Source organism: Notolabrus celidotus, chromosome 8 (genome assembly GCF_009762535.1).
Source record: "Notolabrus celidotus isolate fNotCel1 chromosome 8, fNotCel1.pri, whole genome shotgun sequence".
Lineage (NCBI taxonomy): Eukaryota > Metazoa > Chordata > Actinopteri > Labriformes > Labridae > Notolabrus > Notolabrus celidotus.
The window spans coordinates 2,207,753-2,225,827 of NC_048279.1; the positions used below are offsets into that span (position 1 = coordinate 2,207,753).

At 39.5% G+C, this 18,075-nt stretch overlaps 1 protein-coding gene across 1 annotated transcript; it reads left to right on the forward strand.

Moving 5' to 3' along the window:
• The first annotated feature begins 293 nt into the window (after positions 1-293).
• On the forward strand, positions 294-14,388 carry LOC117817176. The gene is made up of 15 exons (XM_034689688.1): positions 294-458; positions 2,934-2,993; positions 3,127-3,247; positions 3,400-3,503; positions 3,599-3,871; positions 3,975-4,068; positions 4,161-4,228; positions 4,312-4,377; positions 4,560-4,715; positions 4,810-4,878; positions 5,091-5,210; positions 5,302-5,361; positions 5,524-5,604; positions 5,828-5,942; positions 14,362-14,388. Exons 3-15 carry the CDS (start codon positions 3,127-3,129, stop codon positions 14,364-14,366), a joined length of 1,332 nt encoding a protein of 443 aa, XP_034545579.1. The 5' UTR covers positions 294-458; positions 2,934-2,993; the 3' UTR covers positions 14,367-14,388.
• The last annotated feature ends 3,687 nt before the right edge of the window (positions 14,389-18,075 follow it).

The following is an 18,075-nucleotide window of genomic DNA, read 5'->3' on the forward strand; positions in this document are numbered from 1 at the left end:
AATACTAATCACACTTTTGTCATTTTGTCAATAAGTCCAATTCTTTTCAGAAATAAAAGGTATTATTTTATTTCGGGTGTTTTATTTTGACATTTTCCTCTTCAAGTTTCGAGTTTCCTGTTCCTTTTTCCTCTCATGAGCTTCACCAAATGAATGTCTGTGTAACAGACTTCAGGTGAGGGAGCCTATCAGCTTGCACGTTTTATTTTGCTGCGTCAGCAGCGTCAGCAGCGTCAGCGGCGCTGGTATATAACGGCGCGTCACGTCACTGACCGGTACTCCTTTACAGGACCTACAGCTGCGTGTATCAGAGCGAGCCTGAGAGCGAGCATTTTTTGCTAGCTACCGAGCGACCCCATCTGATATACACGGAGATTTTCACTCGATTTTCTAAAGCCTTTCTACCTTCCAACGACTTGTGCACCTTTATCCCTTCACCTGGACCTTTGGGACACACAGTGAGTAACAGCTTTAATGCTAACTGCAGTGTTTTTATGTGCTACCTTCAATGAGTGACCGAGTGAAGAGCTAATGAAGCTAATGCAAGCTAGGTGTGCTAGCTTTAGGTGTGCTCCTTCAGCAGGCACTTAGAGTGGTTGGTGGTTTTGTATAGACTTAAAAGCGTGATTTTATTCTTGTTTTAAAATTGAGCTCGAATTGAAAAGTGTTCATAGCAGTGGCCTACACCGTTAACTGTTAGGCATGAAGTCAGAGTTTTTGAAATTGCGTCAGGCTTGAAAGACTACTAGGCCTGCTGCATGCTGTAGCTTCAGAGCTGAATTTGAAACGATATGGTGGTTTTGTATTAAAGTAAAGCATGATTGTGATTCTTGTTGTTTTAAAATTGAACTGAATTGAAAAGTGTTAACAATGCACTACATATTACAGACAGAACAGTTAGGCATGTGACAGTGCTGTATTTTTGAAAAATGGCTTTCAAGCATTAAAGCTACCTACAACGAGGCTGCAGTGTAACGGTTTCATGTATTTTCTGTGAATTTGGTATGACATGGTGGTTTTGTATAGACTTTAAAGCGTGATTTTATTCTTGTTTTAAAATTGAACTCGAATTGAAAAGTGTTCATAGCAGTGGCCTTAACCGTTAGGCATGACGTCAGTTTTTGAAAAATGCGGGAACGCTTCAAAGGCTGATGGGCCTGCTGCAGGTGCAGAGCTGAATTTAAAACGACATGGTGGTTTTGTATTAAAGGAAAGCATGATTGTGATTCTTGTTTTAAAGTTGAACTGAATTAAAGTGTAAACAATGCACTACATTTAATTTTTTTTTTTTTTTTTTTTTTTTTTTTAAATAAATGCAATGCGCTACATATTACAGACAGAACCGTTAGACGTGACGTCAGCGCTCATGACGCCGAAGCTTCAAAGGCTGCCGGGCTTGCAGTTCAACAGCTGAATTTGAAACGACATGGTGGTTTTGGATTAAAGTAAAGCATGATTGTGATTATTCTTTTGAAATTGAACTGAATTGAAAAGTTAATAACAATGCGCTACATATTAAAGATAGAACCGTTAGTCATGTGGCGTCAGCGCTGTGTTTTTGAAAATGGCTTTCAAGCTTTAAAGCTACCTACAGCAAGGCTGCATTGTGACAGTTTCATGTATTTTCAGTGAATTTGGAATGACATGGTGGTTTTATATTAAGTAAAGCATGATGCGATTCTTGTTTCAAGCCTTAATTTAAAGTGAACATGTTAGTTAAAAGCAGTGAGTCCTATTACACACCATGTAGAACTGTGAATGAGCTTATTTACATAATTCGTTTTTTTTATAACAAACATATATATATATATTAAATTGCATACTGTGTATTATTTTACTAGATTATGATTTATTTATTTTCCAAAAAAAAAATAATTTTAATTTTAAATATTTTTTTTTTTTTTTTTTTTAATACAATGCGCTACGTATGACAGACAGAACCGTGAGACATGTGGCGTCAGCGCTGTGTTTTTGAAAAAGGCTGTCAAGCTTTAAAGCTACCTACAGCAAGGCTGCATAGTGACAGACTACTAGATTATGATTTATTTATTTTCAAAAATTTCATTCTTTTTTTTTTTTTTGAAACATTCAGACATTAACAGGAACAGTGACAAACTCAGACTACTAGATTATGAGTTGTGCACTCCCCTTTAAGATTCCTAAGGGTTATGAGCAGAGTGATGTTTTCCCACAGTGCAGTGAATGCATCACAGAAGTACTTTTGCTTCAAGTACTCCTAGTACTTTACTACTTCAAGTACTACAAGTACTTTTACTACTTCCACTAGTAAAAGTACTTTGAGTACTTGAAGTAGTAAAATTATTTGAGTACTTGAAGTAGTTAAAGTACTAGGAGTACTTGAAGTAGTTAAAGTAGTGGAAGTAGTAAAAGCACTTGGAATAGTACAATAGTAGTAGTATAAGTAAAGAATTAAGAGGCGATAACAGTAAAGTAAGACTTGAGAAAAGGTGATTGTGTGTGTCTCTCCAAGTCTCATTAGCTGTTGTCATGGACATGGGATCAGCTGTGTAACTGCTGTGTGACAATTGATTTAGAATATGATTTATTAGTAAACCATGGTCATCTTTAGTGTACAATTGTAATATTTATGTTGAGAAAAAAATTATTGTGATAATTATTGTTGTTGAGATATCCCCTAGCAATTGTGTTGTGAGAGGCTGTGTAGCTGTGAGGACACGATGAAGCAGAACTGATTTGTGCTTTGTTTTTGAATTTCTTTGTAAAGAAAGCTGAACCAATATAAATGTACTTGTATACTGGTGTCTCTGTGTGTAGCTCGGTGTGTATATTGTCTGTGCACTTGTGTAAAAGAGTATTTTATATATATTTTTGGACATTTATTCTGAAGTTTATGTGTAGTAAGCTTGGCTTCTCAACAAGTCTAAATTAATTGTCCTTTTGTGTTTGTGCAGTCTGACAGGAGACAGTCCCATCTTTCTTCCACAGAGCAGCAGGACTTGGTGCGAAGCACGGTTAGTTACCGGTTTTATTAAATGTTTTTTGTGTAGTGATGGATACATTTTAAAAAGATACTAGCTGGATACACTATTTTAAATGCTGTGATTGATTCATTGTGCTTCTGTTTTTGTGTTCACATGTGTTAAGATGCCTCGTGGTAAGTCCTATCGCCGCTCTCTGGCAGCCAAGAAGCGAATGGCAGAGCAGCGAAGCGCTGGCGTTGAACGCTTCAACGCCAGTCCCTATGGCTCCAGCAATGCCAGTGCACGTGAGTAGTCAACCATATCTAGAGGTTTTTGTTGCTTTTCTCCTGTGTCATTTAAAGTCATTTTAGAGTAATACAACATTGAACTGTTATGTATTAATGATGTATGACGTTTTTACTTTAAATTTGTTGAATTTGTTTGTCTTTATGAATAGGGCATGGTACTGGGTACCGCCATCCCGTGCAGAAATGGCCAGTTTCGTCGCTGTCTGGGAAGCAGCACAAACTGGTGTTTATGCCTGAGTCTCCTGACAAGAAGGTAATATTAGATGTAATTTATGTATATATTTACCACAGCTGTTAATATATTAAATTGCAATCAAACTAAAACTTAATTTCTGTATGCTATCCCAGTTTGTTCTTCTTGTGGGTGATTCCCACCTTCGTGCCATCGCCGACCGGCACGTGTCCATGCCAGAGGGAAGGTTTTCCTTTGGCATCATGTCTACACCCGGGGGCGCTGCTCATGATTTGAGGGCTGAGCTTGTGCACGCTCACGTCCCTCGAACTCCTGATGCAGTTTGTCTTCTGGCCCCATCCAACAACCTCACACATTCCAGGACCATCTCAGATGCTGGTGCCGACTTCACCGAGCTTCTGAATGCTGCCTGCAACCGGTGGTCCAACGTAAGCTTTAAGTTTAAATTTAAAAGTATGAATGTTTTTAAAAAAAAAAAAAAAATTTGTATGGATCTGCAAATATATATACACTTTGTTATATTCCTTTCAGGTTGTAGTGGTGGATTTCCCCCCCCGCTTCAACTGCGACCAGCAGTACCAAGAACTGCTGCGCCAGGAATTCCATAGGGTTTGTGTCCGCTTGGGTATGTGACCTCTGATATACAATTTTGTGTAATATTTGACATTATGTGAAAGTACAATTACTTATGGTTATTATATGATTTCCATTTTTAAGGTGTGCGGTATTTTCCAACGGCATGTCACTTTCCGTTGGAGAACACAGACCTGTGGGCTAGAGATGGCGTAAGTATAACATGTAATTTTGATGTGAGGAGTTCAGTTTATTGAACAAGTGTTTAAAATTCAATGTTTTTTATATATTACAGATTCACCTGTCAGAACCTGAGGGCATGAGCGTGCTATCACAGCTGATGTGGCAGGCTGTTTACGTTGTAAGTTATGTTATAAATATATGTTTGGATTAGATTTAAAAAAAAAAAAAAAGATTACATTTTATTTTTTGTATTTTTCAAATTGTGTGCATTTTTTACATGTTTTTTGTAATGTGTAATTCTTAAGGAACTTTTTTTAAACTGACGTGCTTTGTCAAAATGTTTTTTTATCTCATCATTAGACACTTGACACAGTGCCACAACCCCCCGCTGTGAAAGCACCCCTCAGACCACTAGCACCATGCATCAAGCCAAAACTTGTTGTGAAGGGTGAGGACACTCCACCACGTCCTCCGGTGAACCCCTTCGTGTGGCGCACTGTTCAAAGGGGCAAAGAGGTAATGCCCTGTCATTGTGGGGTTAAGATGTTAAAATATGTCTGCGAAACACAACTATTGTACTTAACACAAACTATGCTTTCTTTTGTTACAGGGGAACTCATCAGGGGAGCCTGGCCGGTCCTCTGGTGTGCTTCCTCAGAGAAGGAAGGTACAAAAGCAGGTTTGTGATGTTTTCTTCATGTTTATAATTGTAGGTAGATTGGGAGGGAGTAGTCAGCTGCTGTGCTCAAAGCAGGCATATACTACATGGTTTGAAGGAATTATGTCATTAAAAATGCACTCACTTAGCCTTTGAATCATTTCAGTGTTTATAGATAACTGTATCTGTTTAGAGTTGAGTTCAACAAGTGTCTGCGCTCTATAATTTCACAGGTGGTGAAGGAGTGTACCATCCCGCTAAACCCAGTCTGGTTTAGCTTTGCCCTGTTGGATGAGATGGACAAGCTTGTGCCATCTCATCTCCCTGGTACCGCGGTTCCAGAGGGCAAGCAGGTAATAATCATGGAATCTCAAAAACAGTCCAAACTGCTTTTAATGTGTAAATGCAATATGTCAACAATATATTTGATTTGTTTTTCATTAGAAGGCCTTTGTGGAGCGCAGGAGGAGTGCTGCCTCCAAGAGGAGTCGGTCCGACCGGCAGGTAAGTGTTATGTTTTTAGGTTTTTATTTTTCCACACACACAATACTTTGACTCTAAATGTCTGATGTATAGGTTGGAGTTGTATCCATGGTAATGCCATTTCCTAGGTAGTGTTTGCTAAACAGCAGAAAAACACTTGATTCATGCATGTATGTTTTCTAGGCGGAGGCAGTACCTAGCGTGGTGGTTGTGAAGGCGAGGGTCACTTCTTCCACGTTCATGCGGGAGACGGCGGAGGCGGAGGTTTGTGGATTTATTTTGTTCAAGTTATTTATCATATGTGATATTTTCTGATAATTCAAGGTTTTCAGATTGAAGCAGTTGGTCTCTGTCGTTTGCTAATCACCTGCCTGCTTTTGTGTTTTTAAGCTTTAAAAGTAAGAATTTGATTTTTATTTCATTAAGTGTGTTTGAGGTTATATTTTTGTTGTCCTTGCCCTTCATTCACTTGTTTTGTTTTCATCAGGAGGCGGTTCCGAGTGTTGTGGGAGCGTCCCCCGAGTCCCCTGTCCAGTCCCCCGACCAGGCTGCGCCGGTGGAGGGTCCTGCCCGCCCCCATCGCACTCAAAGGCCCGTCAAAGGTCAGAGTGTTGCAGCTCCAGTTTGCATGTGTTCTGAGCAGTTGCCCCCACCTTTAGTTTCAGGCAGTAGTTTTGTAGGTCACTACTCTGACGTGAATACTTTGCTCACTTGTAGTGCTGTGGCTGCGATCAAACACAGGATTGCACCTGTGTGTACATGGCGTGGCAGGGACATAGACGAGGTCAGGTCAGAAGGGACTAAGTTGGTGGAGTTTCTGGTTGAGGAGAGTAAGAAGGTTCCAGCAGGAGAAAGGGAGTTGTGTACGCTTATTGAGAAGCACACAGTCTTTGGAGGGAAGTGGAGCGTTGACATTGGTAGGCCAGAGTACTTTGTAGTGAAGCCACCAGGGGAGGACACACTTGTGTCTGAGAAGCTGCAGGATCTGTTGTTGAGGGATGGCATGTGTCTCTTTGGTGTTGATGGTCTTGCTACTGCAGTGATACAACACAAAGATTACATTGTTGTTGTTGACTGCAGCACACGTGATGCCAGTGGTTCTGATCCTAGCTGCAGCAGATCTGTGGCTGTGTTTAACACATGCCTGAACGACCTGATGTTTCACATCAGGGGTCTGCAGAAGTCTTTCAACGCACAGACGTATGTTGTTGCCAGCATGTCTGTGAAGCCGCTTGATGTTGGACTCGGTGTTGAGACTGTTTCAGAGGTTGCAGACAGTGATGATGACATGCAAGTTGCAGGTGAGGTTCAGGAGAGCAGCTCAGTCAGGTCTGCATGTCATGTGAGATCAGTGCAGGGAACTTTTCATCAGGGAGATGATCAGTTTGAGTTTGGAGGATTTCAGTGTATGGCCATAAGCCTCGTTGGAATGGCGAAACACACAACTGACAGTGTGTTTTCATGGCAGTCCAAGACCTTGGATGATGTTGTCGTCTCAGGGGACAAGTTGTATGCCTCTTTAAGGAAGAACAACTTGATCAGTGATAAAGTATCACTCTTTCTTTGTGTTCCTGATCTGCCCAAACAGCATGTGGTTGATGGGCAGAGCTTTGAGTTTGAGTACGGTGACTTTGTAAGTGGACTGGTAGGTGTGGATGATGGTCCCAACATTGAGCTAGGTCTACATGTGGCCTTGAAAAGGGGATTGACGGACATGTTGACACAGTACGACACATGTCTGTTGACAGTGCAAGGTAGCACTTGTGCTATCATTCATCAGCGTGGACGCTATGCAGTGGTTGATTCCCATGCTCGTAGTGCTGAGGGAATGTTACATGGTAACGGGAAGAGTGTTGTTGTGTATTTCAGTTGCATTGATCATGTCTTTGATCACATATGCAAGTTGTCACGCATGTTGCCAGTAGGTCATAAGCAGTTTGAGATAGCTGGTGTTCGTGTGTCTCTCCCAGGGTTAGTTGTTGACGGTGATAAGTCATTAGGACAGTCACAAACTGTAGAAAGCAGAAAGAGCGTGTTTGGAAGCAGTGTCTCTGAGGAGGCCAGTGGTCAGCCAGAGGTCAGCTGTAGCAGCAGTGTGAGGGCAGAAAAGCACAAGAGGTCAGCAGGACGTTTTCTGTCAAAGAAGTTGAAAAGGAGTGATGTCATTGAAGTTGATTCAGATGTTGTGTTTGTTAGTGATGTGGCGAGTAAAGGACTGCAGTTTAATCCCCTTCGTAGGGAAGTTTCAGAAACGTTGTGTGAGCAGTTGAACGTAGAGTCAGAGATAGTTGATGCAGTATCTTCAGAGGTTGGTCAGTTAGGAGCTCCATGTAAGAATGAGAGCATACAGGGTGACGGTAATTGTTTCTTTCGAGCAGTCAGTCAAGCTGTGAGTGGTACTCAGAAGAATCATAGGAAAGTTAGACTAGCAGTTGTGAAGCAGATAGAAAGTAATGTGGCAAAGTACAAGAGTCTTTTGAGGAGTGAGTTTTCTTCTGTGGCAGAGTACCTTAAGGAGTCAAAAATGCAGTATGTTGGCAGATGGGCTACAGAGGTAGAGATTCAAGCAGCAGCAGATTGTTTAGGTGTGAGTATATTTACTTATCATCAGGGTCGCTGGCTTGAATATAGTTGTAGGAATAGACAGTTTTCAAATCAGGGAATTTATTTAGAACATTGTAATGATAATCATTATGAGACTGTCGTTTGTGTTCAACAGCCTCAAATTCAGGGTTGCTATGGCTACTGCAGAGTGGACGAGTCTTGTATGGCAGGTTACAATATTAGACAGCGTAAAGGGAAAGAGAGTGCTTGTTTGGGAGCTTCGATTTCAGCTGCAAGTTTAGATGTAGAGCATGTAGAAGGTGTTACAAAACAGCCCCAGCATAGTACATTGTCAAAGTATTTGAAAAGGAAGAGGAAATTAGATGAAAAAATTAAATACCAGGAATATTTGCTACTTAGACAGAAAAGACAATTCATGAGCAAAATGAAATACCAGAAAAATGTAGTACATAGGGAGAAAGTAAAGAAAAGAAGTAAAATAAATTATGAGAATGTTTTGCATAGAGAAAAAGTTAAGAAAAGGAGTAAAATAAATTATGAGGACAATGTGATACATAGGGAGAAAGTTAAGCAAAGGAGTAAAACCAAATATTTGGAGAATGTTTTGCATAAAGTGAGAGTTAAGAGAAGCAGTAGATTAAAATATCGAGAGAATGTTTTGCATAGAGAGAGAGTTAGGAAAAGCAGTAAATTAAAATATCGAGAGAATGTTTTGCATAGAGAGAGAGTTAGGAAAAGCAGTAAATTAAAATATCGAGAGAATGTTTTGCATAGAGAGAGAGTTAGGAAAAGCAGTAAATTAAAATATCGAGAGAATGTTTTGCATAGAGAGAGAGTCAAAGGAATAAGTAAACGCAAGTATTGGTCAGATAAGGTGCATAGACAGCGTGTAAAAGTCAAGAGTAAAAGGAAGTACCATGGTAATGCAGAGCATAGGGAGAGTGTTGCAGCAGGTACCAGAGAAAGGAGGCAGAATCGGAAAGAAAAGGCAGAACAGTTTGATTTTGTGATGGGACAGTTTTTAAAGAAAGTAGAGGATGGTCCAGATTTTGTTTGTTGTGTCTGCCATAGATTGTTGTTTAAACATCAGGTTTTAAGTTGTAGAAGAGAAGATTACAACAAAAGTAGAGGAGTAGCTTTGATCGCTGATCAATGTATGACAGAAGATTATTTGCATAAATGTAGTCAGGACTGTGGGGTGACTTGTAAGTTGTTCGATTCACCGAGAGGTCAGATGTGGATTTGCCACACCTGTCATTTAAAGATTAATAAAGGGGAAGTCCCACCTGAAAGTGCAGTTAATAATTTGGGACTTAATCCCATTCCTCCAGAGTTGGCGTGTTTGAATAGTTTGGAGCAACATTTGATAGCTTTGCACATTCCATTTATGAAGATGTTAGCATTGCCTAAAGGTGGGCAAAATGGTGTTCATGGACCGGTGACGTGTGTTCCTGCCAATATCGTGCAGACTGACGATCTGTTGCCCCGTTCCAATATGGAAGGGTCGTTGTTGAGGGTGAAATTAAAGCGCAAGTTGACTTACAAAGGCCACTATGAGTACCAGTTTGTCGATACAATGCATGTTAGGAAAGCTTTGCTTTACTTGAAGAGGACTAATGTGTTGTATGAAGATGTAGAGTTTAATGAGGATTGGTTGAATGAGTTTTGTAAGGAAGAAGAGGAAGATTTGGCAGAGGTTAGTGTTCCTACTGTAGAGAGTTCAGATGCATCCATAGATGAAGCTGAAGATGAGCAGCTACATGACAGGCAGCAGCATTGTATGTTTCAGGATACATGTCTCATGCCTGTTGATTTAGGTCAGGAAGCATTAGATCAGTATTTTGATGACACATTGAATTTGGCTCCAGCTGAGGGAAATAGTCCAGTTAGGTTGTTGTGCGATGAGGCAAATGAAGCTAAATCTTTCCCAGTATTGTTTCCACAGGGTTGCAATACATTTCACGAGAGTAGACAGCACAGGCTAACTTTGTCACGTTATTTGAATAATCGTATTTTACACGCAGATGGTCGGTTTGCTCGGAATGTAGAGTATATCTTTTTTGCTCAGTACATGTCCGAGTTAGAGCAGGTAGTATCCAAAGTATCTATAGCCTTACGGAAAGGGAAAGGGGGTCATCAGTCTCAAAGAGTAGGGGAGGATTTGTTGAGAGATGAAGAGTCTTTGAAGCAGTTGTTGGAGTTTGATGATGGCTTTCGGTTCTTAAAACCTATTAGAGGTACTCCAGCATTCTGGCAGGGAGCTCAGAAGGATTTATTGGCTTGTGTTAGGCAGCTAGGTGTTCCTACGTGGTTTTGTTCTTTTTCGTCTGCTGATATGCGATGGAAAAACCTGTTGAATAGTATTTTGAAACAGGAAGGTAGGACACAGACATTTGAAGAGTTAGAGTGGGCAGATAGGTGTGAGTTGTTGCGCAGGAATCCAGTCACAGCAGCCAGATCTTTTGATTTCCGTTGGCATTGTTTTCTTAGGGAGGTTCTGATGTCTCCAGCTGAGCCGATAGGTAAAATCAAGGATTACTTTCATAGGGTAGAGTTTCAGCAGCGTGGCTCACCGCACATTCATAGTTTGTTTTGGATCGAGAATGCCCCAAAGATTGATAAAGATTCGGATGAAGAAGTTGTTGCATTCATTGATAAATATGTGACCTGTGAGCTACCATCAGAGGATGAGGAGTTGTTAGATATAGTGACGTCAGTGCAGCAACATTCAAAGCGACATTCTAAAACTTGTAAAAAGAATAAAACTGTTTGTCGTTTTAACTTTCCCAGGCCAGCTTCAGGTAGGACTTTCATAGCTCGTGGTAAAAGTTTAGAAGATTTAAAGAAGACCTGCAAGTGTCAGGCTGAGAAGACTGGTAGGTCAGTTGCATGTACATGCAAAAGTCAGATTGATAAAGACATTGAGAAAAGGATGAGGGACCACGCAGCAGACATTTTGGCAGCAGTGAAGAAGGCTCTTTCTGATGAGAAGAGAACCTTTGGTAGTTTGGACGAGTTGTTTGAGAGTTTAGGGATTACTCAGAGAGCTTTTGAGAGAGCTTATAAACTCTTTAGTCGGAATACACATGTGGTGTTAAAAAGAGAGGTCAATGAGGTGTGGGTTAATCAGTACAGTAAGCCACTTTTGAAATGCTGGAATGCCAACATGGACATCCAGTATGTTGTTGATGCATATGCATGTGTGGTTTACATTGTCTCCTATATTTCAAAGGCAGAGAGGGAGATTGGACTGTTGTTAGGGAACGCTCAGAGAGAAGCAGCAAAGGACAAAAATCTTAGTGCCAAGGATGCTTTGAAGAATCTAGGCAGTGTCTATCTTCACAACAGAGATGTGTCGAGTCAGGAAGCGGTGTACAGGTTGGTACCCAGCATGCACCTGAAGGAGTGTTCCAGGAAGGTTGTGTTTGTCCCAACAGGGGAAAATGTTGTGAAGATGAGTCTGCCTTTAAATGTGTTAAAACAAAAGGCAGCGTCATCACAGGGTCTTACTTCAGAAGACATGTGGATGACTAGTTTAGTTGATCGCTATAGGAACAGGCCAGATGATGGCGAGTTTGACGACATGTGTTTGGCAACTTTTGCGTCAGAATATCGTGTTCTGAGCAAAAATGAGAAGAGTCAGAATAGGGTGAAACTGAAGAAAGAGTTTGGTTTTGTCTCAAAAAGAACGCGTTCACAACCTGCTGTTGTTCGTTACGCGCGCTTTTCTGAAACAAAAAATCCAGAATCTTTCTTTCAGAGCATTTTGCAGTTGTTTCTTCCCCATTGTGTTGACGTGCAGCTTAAACCTCCAAACTGTGAGACGTTTGAAGACTTTTACATGAACGGTCATGTGAGGTTAAGTGATGGATCCAGGCATTCGGTCAAGTCAGTTGTGGATTTGAACAGGAGCAGATTTGAAATGGAAGCTGATAAATTGGATGATATTCAGCACGAGGTTGACAGTAACGTTGTGTTAGAGGATGCCTGGTGCGAGCTGTGTCCAGAGCAGGAACTTGAACGTTTACAGTGTCGGCAGGAGCAGAATGAGACAGAGCAGGTAGTAGAGGAGCATGTTGAAAACATTCCTGATTTGGCAGTCAGTAGCAAAGAGGTTTGTCATTTAGAGAAAAGAAGTAATGTTTTGAGCAGAAGTGATGGTTTGGCATTGGTTAGGTCTCTGAATGAGACACAGTTGTCTGTGTTTTACCAGATTCGTCAGTGGTGTTTAGATAAAGTAAATGGGAAAAAGCCAGATCCCCTGCACGTGTTTCTAACCGGCGGGGCTGGTACCGGTAAGAGCCATCTGATCAGGGCTATTCAGTATGAGGCCATGAGGTTGTTGTCACCGGCATGCCGTCATCCTGACAACACCTGTGTTTTGTTGACTGCTCCTACAGGGATTGCTGCATACAATCTGCATGCAGCAACTATTCACAGCACGTTTAGCATTGGAGTGAATGTACGCTTACCGTACACTCCTCTGGGTGAAGAGAAGATCAATTCTCTGCGTGCTAAGTTGTGTGATCTGCAGATTTTGATCATTGATGAAATCTCCATGGTAGATCACAGATTGTTGGTTTATATTCATGGTAGATTGAGGCAGATTAAACAGACTGGTGACTTTGCTCCGTTTGGTAACGTGAGTGTGATTGCAGTGGGGGATTTTTTTCAGTTGCCTCCCGTTAAAGGGAAACCACTGTATGTTGATGATCAGGGTGTGAACTTGTGGTCCAGTCTGTTTAAGGTTGTTGAACTAACAACAGTTGTTAGGCAACAGGATTCAGTCTTTGCAGAGTTGTTGAACAGGGTCAGAACTCGGTCTAAAGAGACTCCAATGCTGCTCAGTGACATTAGGACACTGCAGCGTTGTGAAACCGGTGAAGTCAGCTCAGCTTTACACATATTTCCGACAAATAAACAAGTAAATGAGCATAATATTCAGGAGCTATTCAGGACTTGTCCTGAATATGTTGAGATAGAGGCACAGGATTATGTGAATAGTAAGAAAACAGGGAAGTTAGAGTTGATTAGTGGACATCACAGCAGGACGTATAACACATCTTTAGAGGAAACACTTCCCTTGGGGATAGATGCCCGTGTTATGCTCTGTAAGAATGTTGATGTTTTGGACGGTCTGGTTAACGGTGTGTGCGGTATTGTTACCCACATTGTGTCAGCTAGTGAAGGTAGGTTTCCAAAGAAGGTGTTTGTAAAGTTTGATGATGATCAGGTTGGTGCTCAGAGGAGGAAACAGTCTGTTAGTGTTTCTGTTGATTTGGTTGGTTCTACGGGTATTGACCCAGAGGAAGAGAGGGTGACAAACAAAGGTGGATTGCGAAGGCAATTTCCACTTAAACTTGCTTGGGCTTGTACGGTGCATAAAGTGCAGGGGTTGACAGTAGACAGTGCTGTAGTGTGTTTGAAAAAGGTTTTCACTGCAGGACAGGCGTATGTGGCCTTAAGCCGTGTTAGGAGTCTGTCTGGTTTGATCATTCAAGACTTTAGAGAGAAGGTCATTTATTGTAAGGATGATATCAAGGATGCAGTTAAGAGTATGCCTCCATTCTTGGTTGATGTCATACCCCAGCACACATCAAATACACCTACATTTTCTGTGTTTTTGATGAATGTGCAAAGTTTGAGTCTGCATGTGTCAGATTTAGCTTTGTGCACACAGCATTTGCAGCCTAACTGTATTGCTGTAACAGAAACATGGTTACCCACTGATTCTGTTTTAGAAAATGTAAAGATCGATGGTTACAGTTTCCTGAACTGTTCGCGAAGTGAATCTTACAGAAGTGACCACCCAGCTTTGACAGCATTGCAAGCCCAACAACATGGTGGTGTTGGCATGTTTAGTGCAGACAATGTGGCATTTGACATAATCAAAGTACCACATGTGAATTTGGAGTGTTTGATTTACAAGTATGTCAGTGTTGACATACTAGTTGCGGTCATTTATCGACCGCCCTCCTATCCCATGTGTTTGTTTAAGGGGAATCTGAGCAAGTTGCTTGATTGGCTTAACCCACAAAGTAACACTATTGCTGTCATGGGAGATTTCAATGATGACATTTTGAAGTCGTCATCAATCTGTAATTTTGTCGCAGAGAGGGGTTTTGTTCAGTTAGTGACACAACCCACCACAGAGAGAGGCACACTTATTGACCATGTGTATGTGAAAACAACACAGTACGAGGTACAGTCAGTAGTGTGGCCTACTTATTTTAGTGACCATGAGGGGATTCTTTGTTGTTTTAGAAGTACATCTGATCCAAGTGATGAGGCAGAGTAGTGTAAACTTTTGATGACTGCAGGTTTGTAGTGAAATTGTGAGCTTTTTGGTAGATTTAACTTTTATGGTTGGCTCATTTGTGGATTTGCATGGAATATTCTGCATGTTTAGGGGAAAAAAAAACCATTTGCATGCCTTTCTCTTTTTGTCTGTTATAGTGTGATAATGTTATTTGTTTAGTGCTAAGAAAAGAAAAGAAAAAAAAAAAAACCCAAAAACATTTGCATGCCTTTCTCTTTTTGTCTGTTATAGTGTGATAATGTTATTTGTTTAGTGCTAAGAAAAAAAAAAAAAAAAAAAAACCCAAAAACATTTGCATGCCTTTCTCTTTTTGTCTGTTATAGTGATAATGTTATTTGTTTAGTGCTAAGGAAAAAAAAAAAAAAAAAACCAAAAACATTTGCATGCCTTTCTCTTTTTGTCTGTTATAGTGTGATAATGTTATTTGTTTAGTGCTAAGAAAAAAAAAAAAAAAAAAAACCAAAAACATTTGCATGCCTTTCTCTTTTTGTCTGTTATAGTGTGATAATGTTTTTTGTTTAGTGCTAAGGAAAAAAAAAAAAAAACCCAAAAACATTTGCATGCCTTTCTCTTTTTGTCTGTTATAGTGTGATAATGTTATTTGTTTAGTGCTAAGGAAAAAAAAAAAAAAAACCAAAAACATTTGCATGCCTTTCTCTTTTTGTCTGTTATAGTGTGATAATGTTATTTGTTTAGTGCTAAGGAAAAAAAAAAAAAAAAACCCAAAAACATTTGCATGCCTTTCTCTTTTTGTCTGTTATAGTGTGATAATGTTATTTGTTTAGTGCTAAGGAAAAAAAAAAAAAAACCCAAAAACATTTGCATGCCTTTCTCTTTTTGTCTGTTATAGTGTGATAATGTTTTATGATAGCATAGTATAAAAAGGTTTCGTTTCCTGCATTACAACAGCTTTGTAGGTATAATATTTATGAATAAACATGTACGTTATGGATGTTAATTACATTTAAATTAATATACAGATACAAATTGTTTCACATAAATAACCAAATAATATTAGGCCCTAAAATTAAATGATAACACTGTATGCTGTTTGTAATGCGGGTTTTGCTTTACCTTTTCATGTTTGCCATAAAAAAAGCAAAAGGCCCTGGGTGCGGACCACTGTTTACAGTTTACTGTTTACAACCTCGGGGTTCGACTCCCTGCGGGGCCCTGCTTTCCTCGGCAATGACATGGAAAGTTTAGTGAAATTGTAGAACAAAATCCGTCAACGTTATTAAGCCCTAAAAATGTAAGCTGATAATAACGATAATGAAAATAAATCAGATATGTTCAACCAACTTTACAAACTAATTTGCGAAGCAATAATAAAATAGGGTGTAATAAACAAACATTAATTTATATAACAGCTTGGTTATGTAGTTTTAGATGAGACGTATGACACATATATATTCATAAATCAATAGTTTGATAAAAGAAGCATCATGTTGTTGTATATTAAGATTTGTGTACACTGTTACTAACCAACATTTTTTCTGGGAGGTCTTGGCCTCACTTGTGTCTCAGGTTCCAGTTGATTGTTGCTGCAGGCCTGCTGTTGTGGACCAGCTGACCTGAGGAGCAGAAAGACTTCATACCTCTCTTATATTAATATTTAATATATTAATTTTTTTTTTTTTATTAAATTTATTTCATAGTTTTAATTTAAATTGTAGAGGTACTGAGTTCATTTTAAAGTGTTATTTTCAAGATTACCCATGTTAAGATTATACAAGTTTTGAAATGAGAAACGTAAAATTGTTTTATTTTTAGTCTGTATTTTCTGTTACTGACTTATTTATATTGAATATTTATATTTTTTGTTTGCTTTATCAATACACCTGTCGACAGTAATTATGATCAACCAGTAATAACGAGTGTTATTACTGATTATTATACATAATTAAAAAAACATGTATGAAATGAATGTTCAGATAACTTGTTTATGAATTACTTGTATATAAATAAAATGAGTATTGTTGGTTTATTGATAAATCGTTTGACAGTTTATTTTATGTAATTGTTTTTAAATTATATTTGACAGAGGTTATAGTTTGCATAAATACTACAGAATGGTATGACAGTTATGGAGTTGTTTGCCGGAGGTGTGATGAGGCAATGTTGTGAAAGCTAGGACATGTTGATCAGATGTAATAGTGAGCATCAGAGTCACAGCAGCTTCCAGTTCCAAGGTGAGACATCAGTTTATGTAATAAATTAGAATAAAAATATCTTGAATAGTAGACTGTAATCCTTAACAATTAGAAGTCTGAACATCAGATGCAAAATCATATTTATTGTTCAGCCATGAGTACACATACAAGGATTGGAATTTCAGCAGCCTTCACTGAGTATGTTAAGCTAAAAAACATACATATACACATTAGTGTAATGTGTTGAAGCCAAATAAGAAGAGAGAACATGAGAGTAAAGCAAGACAGGAGTTAAATGGATCTTTTGTCAACATAAAAAAAAAGTAATATTTAAAGATGGATATTTGTCTTATACACTTGAGTAGGACCTTGATCATGTTTAATACATTTCAAACAGATTGATCAATGTATGAAAGAGCTGTGATATTTCCTTTTTCATGGCCAGACATCGAAGTCTAAGGCGGTGCCAAAGACACCCTTAAATAACGGGCCACAGTGTGACCAGTAATGCTTCATCAAGTTGTTAAAACCCTTCCTGACCAACATTTTGGAAAAGGGGAGGATTTATTCATGACAGGAAAATGTGAATTTGTGTTGGCAGAGGGGAATCAAAAGATATACAATGAATATTTGCCTGTAGATGTGTTCAGATTGGGACACTTGTACATGAGCATTTAATATGAGAGGTAAAAAGGTTTCAAATGGTTGGTACATCAGCAAAAGAATATCAAACATAAGCCCTTTGTCATGGCCACACCCTTTGAGGAAATGTCACTGTCTGAACAATAATAGTTGATCAAGGTCTGAAGGCACTTTGAGTGTTTTAGAAATAAAAAATATGCAACTACCTGTTGGCCAAGGCTCAAACTGTGAGCATACTCGAGCAGTTACAAGCACAGAGCACATTGTAGTACTGCTTTCGGCCAGTGGGTGGTACAATGACCGTCATGAAGTGATAATCTGCAGGACTGTTTATCACAGATCATAATAAAGGCAGTAGTGATCACAAGCATATTATTAATATTAAAAGGTTTATGAGAGTAAATACCACTTGTGTTTAATAGGTCATTACCATGTTTTCCCAGAAGGTGGCGCTATGACTACTAAAAAAAATGAACCCAAAGATGTGTTGATTGATAGACCCTGATCATGTATATGCAATATGAAACATTGATCTCTGCAGGAAGGAGCTGTGAATGTTTCCTGTTTCATGGCGATACATCAAAGTTTGAGGCGTCGCCAGACACACCCTTCAATGACAGGTCACAGTCTGACCAACGATGCTTCATGAAGGTCTGAAGGCCGTTTGTGGAAACATTTGAAATAAATACACTCAAAAGAGGAGGAGCTATACACCACAAAGTAAGACGTGACTTCCTGTGGCCAGTAGGGGGCGCTATAACATATAGGTGAATATTTGCATATAGAGGTGTTCAGGCTGGGGCACTTATCATGCATGAGCGCCCTGGTCCTGATCCAACATTGCATAAGAGTGTTATAAAAGTTTAAGGTTTTTGGCAAAACCTCCAACTGTGACCCTCTGCCACGCCCACATCCATTGACTTAGGAAGAGTCCTTTGACAAATGTTCATCTCCAGTGAGACAATAACATTCTGAGCGAAGCAGGAGTTGATTGGATAAAAACTGTACGACATGTGATTTTCTGCTGCCAGTAGGGGGCGCTATATGATATTGTTC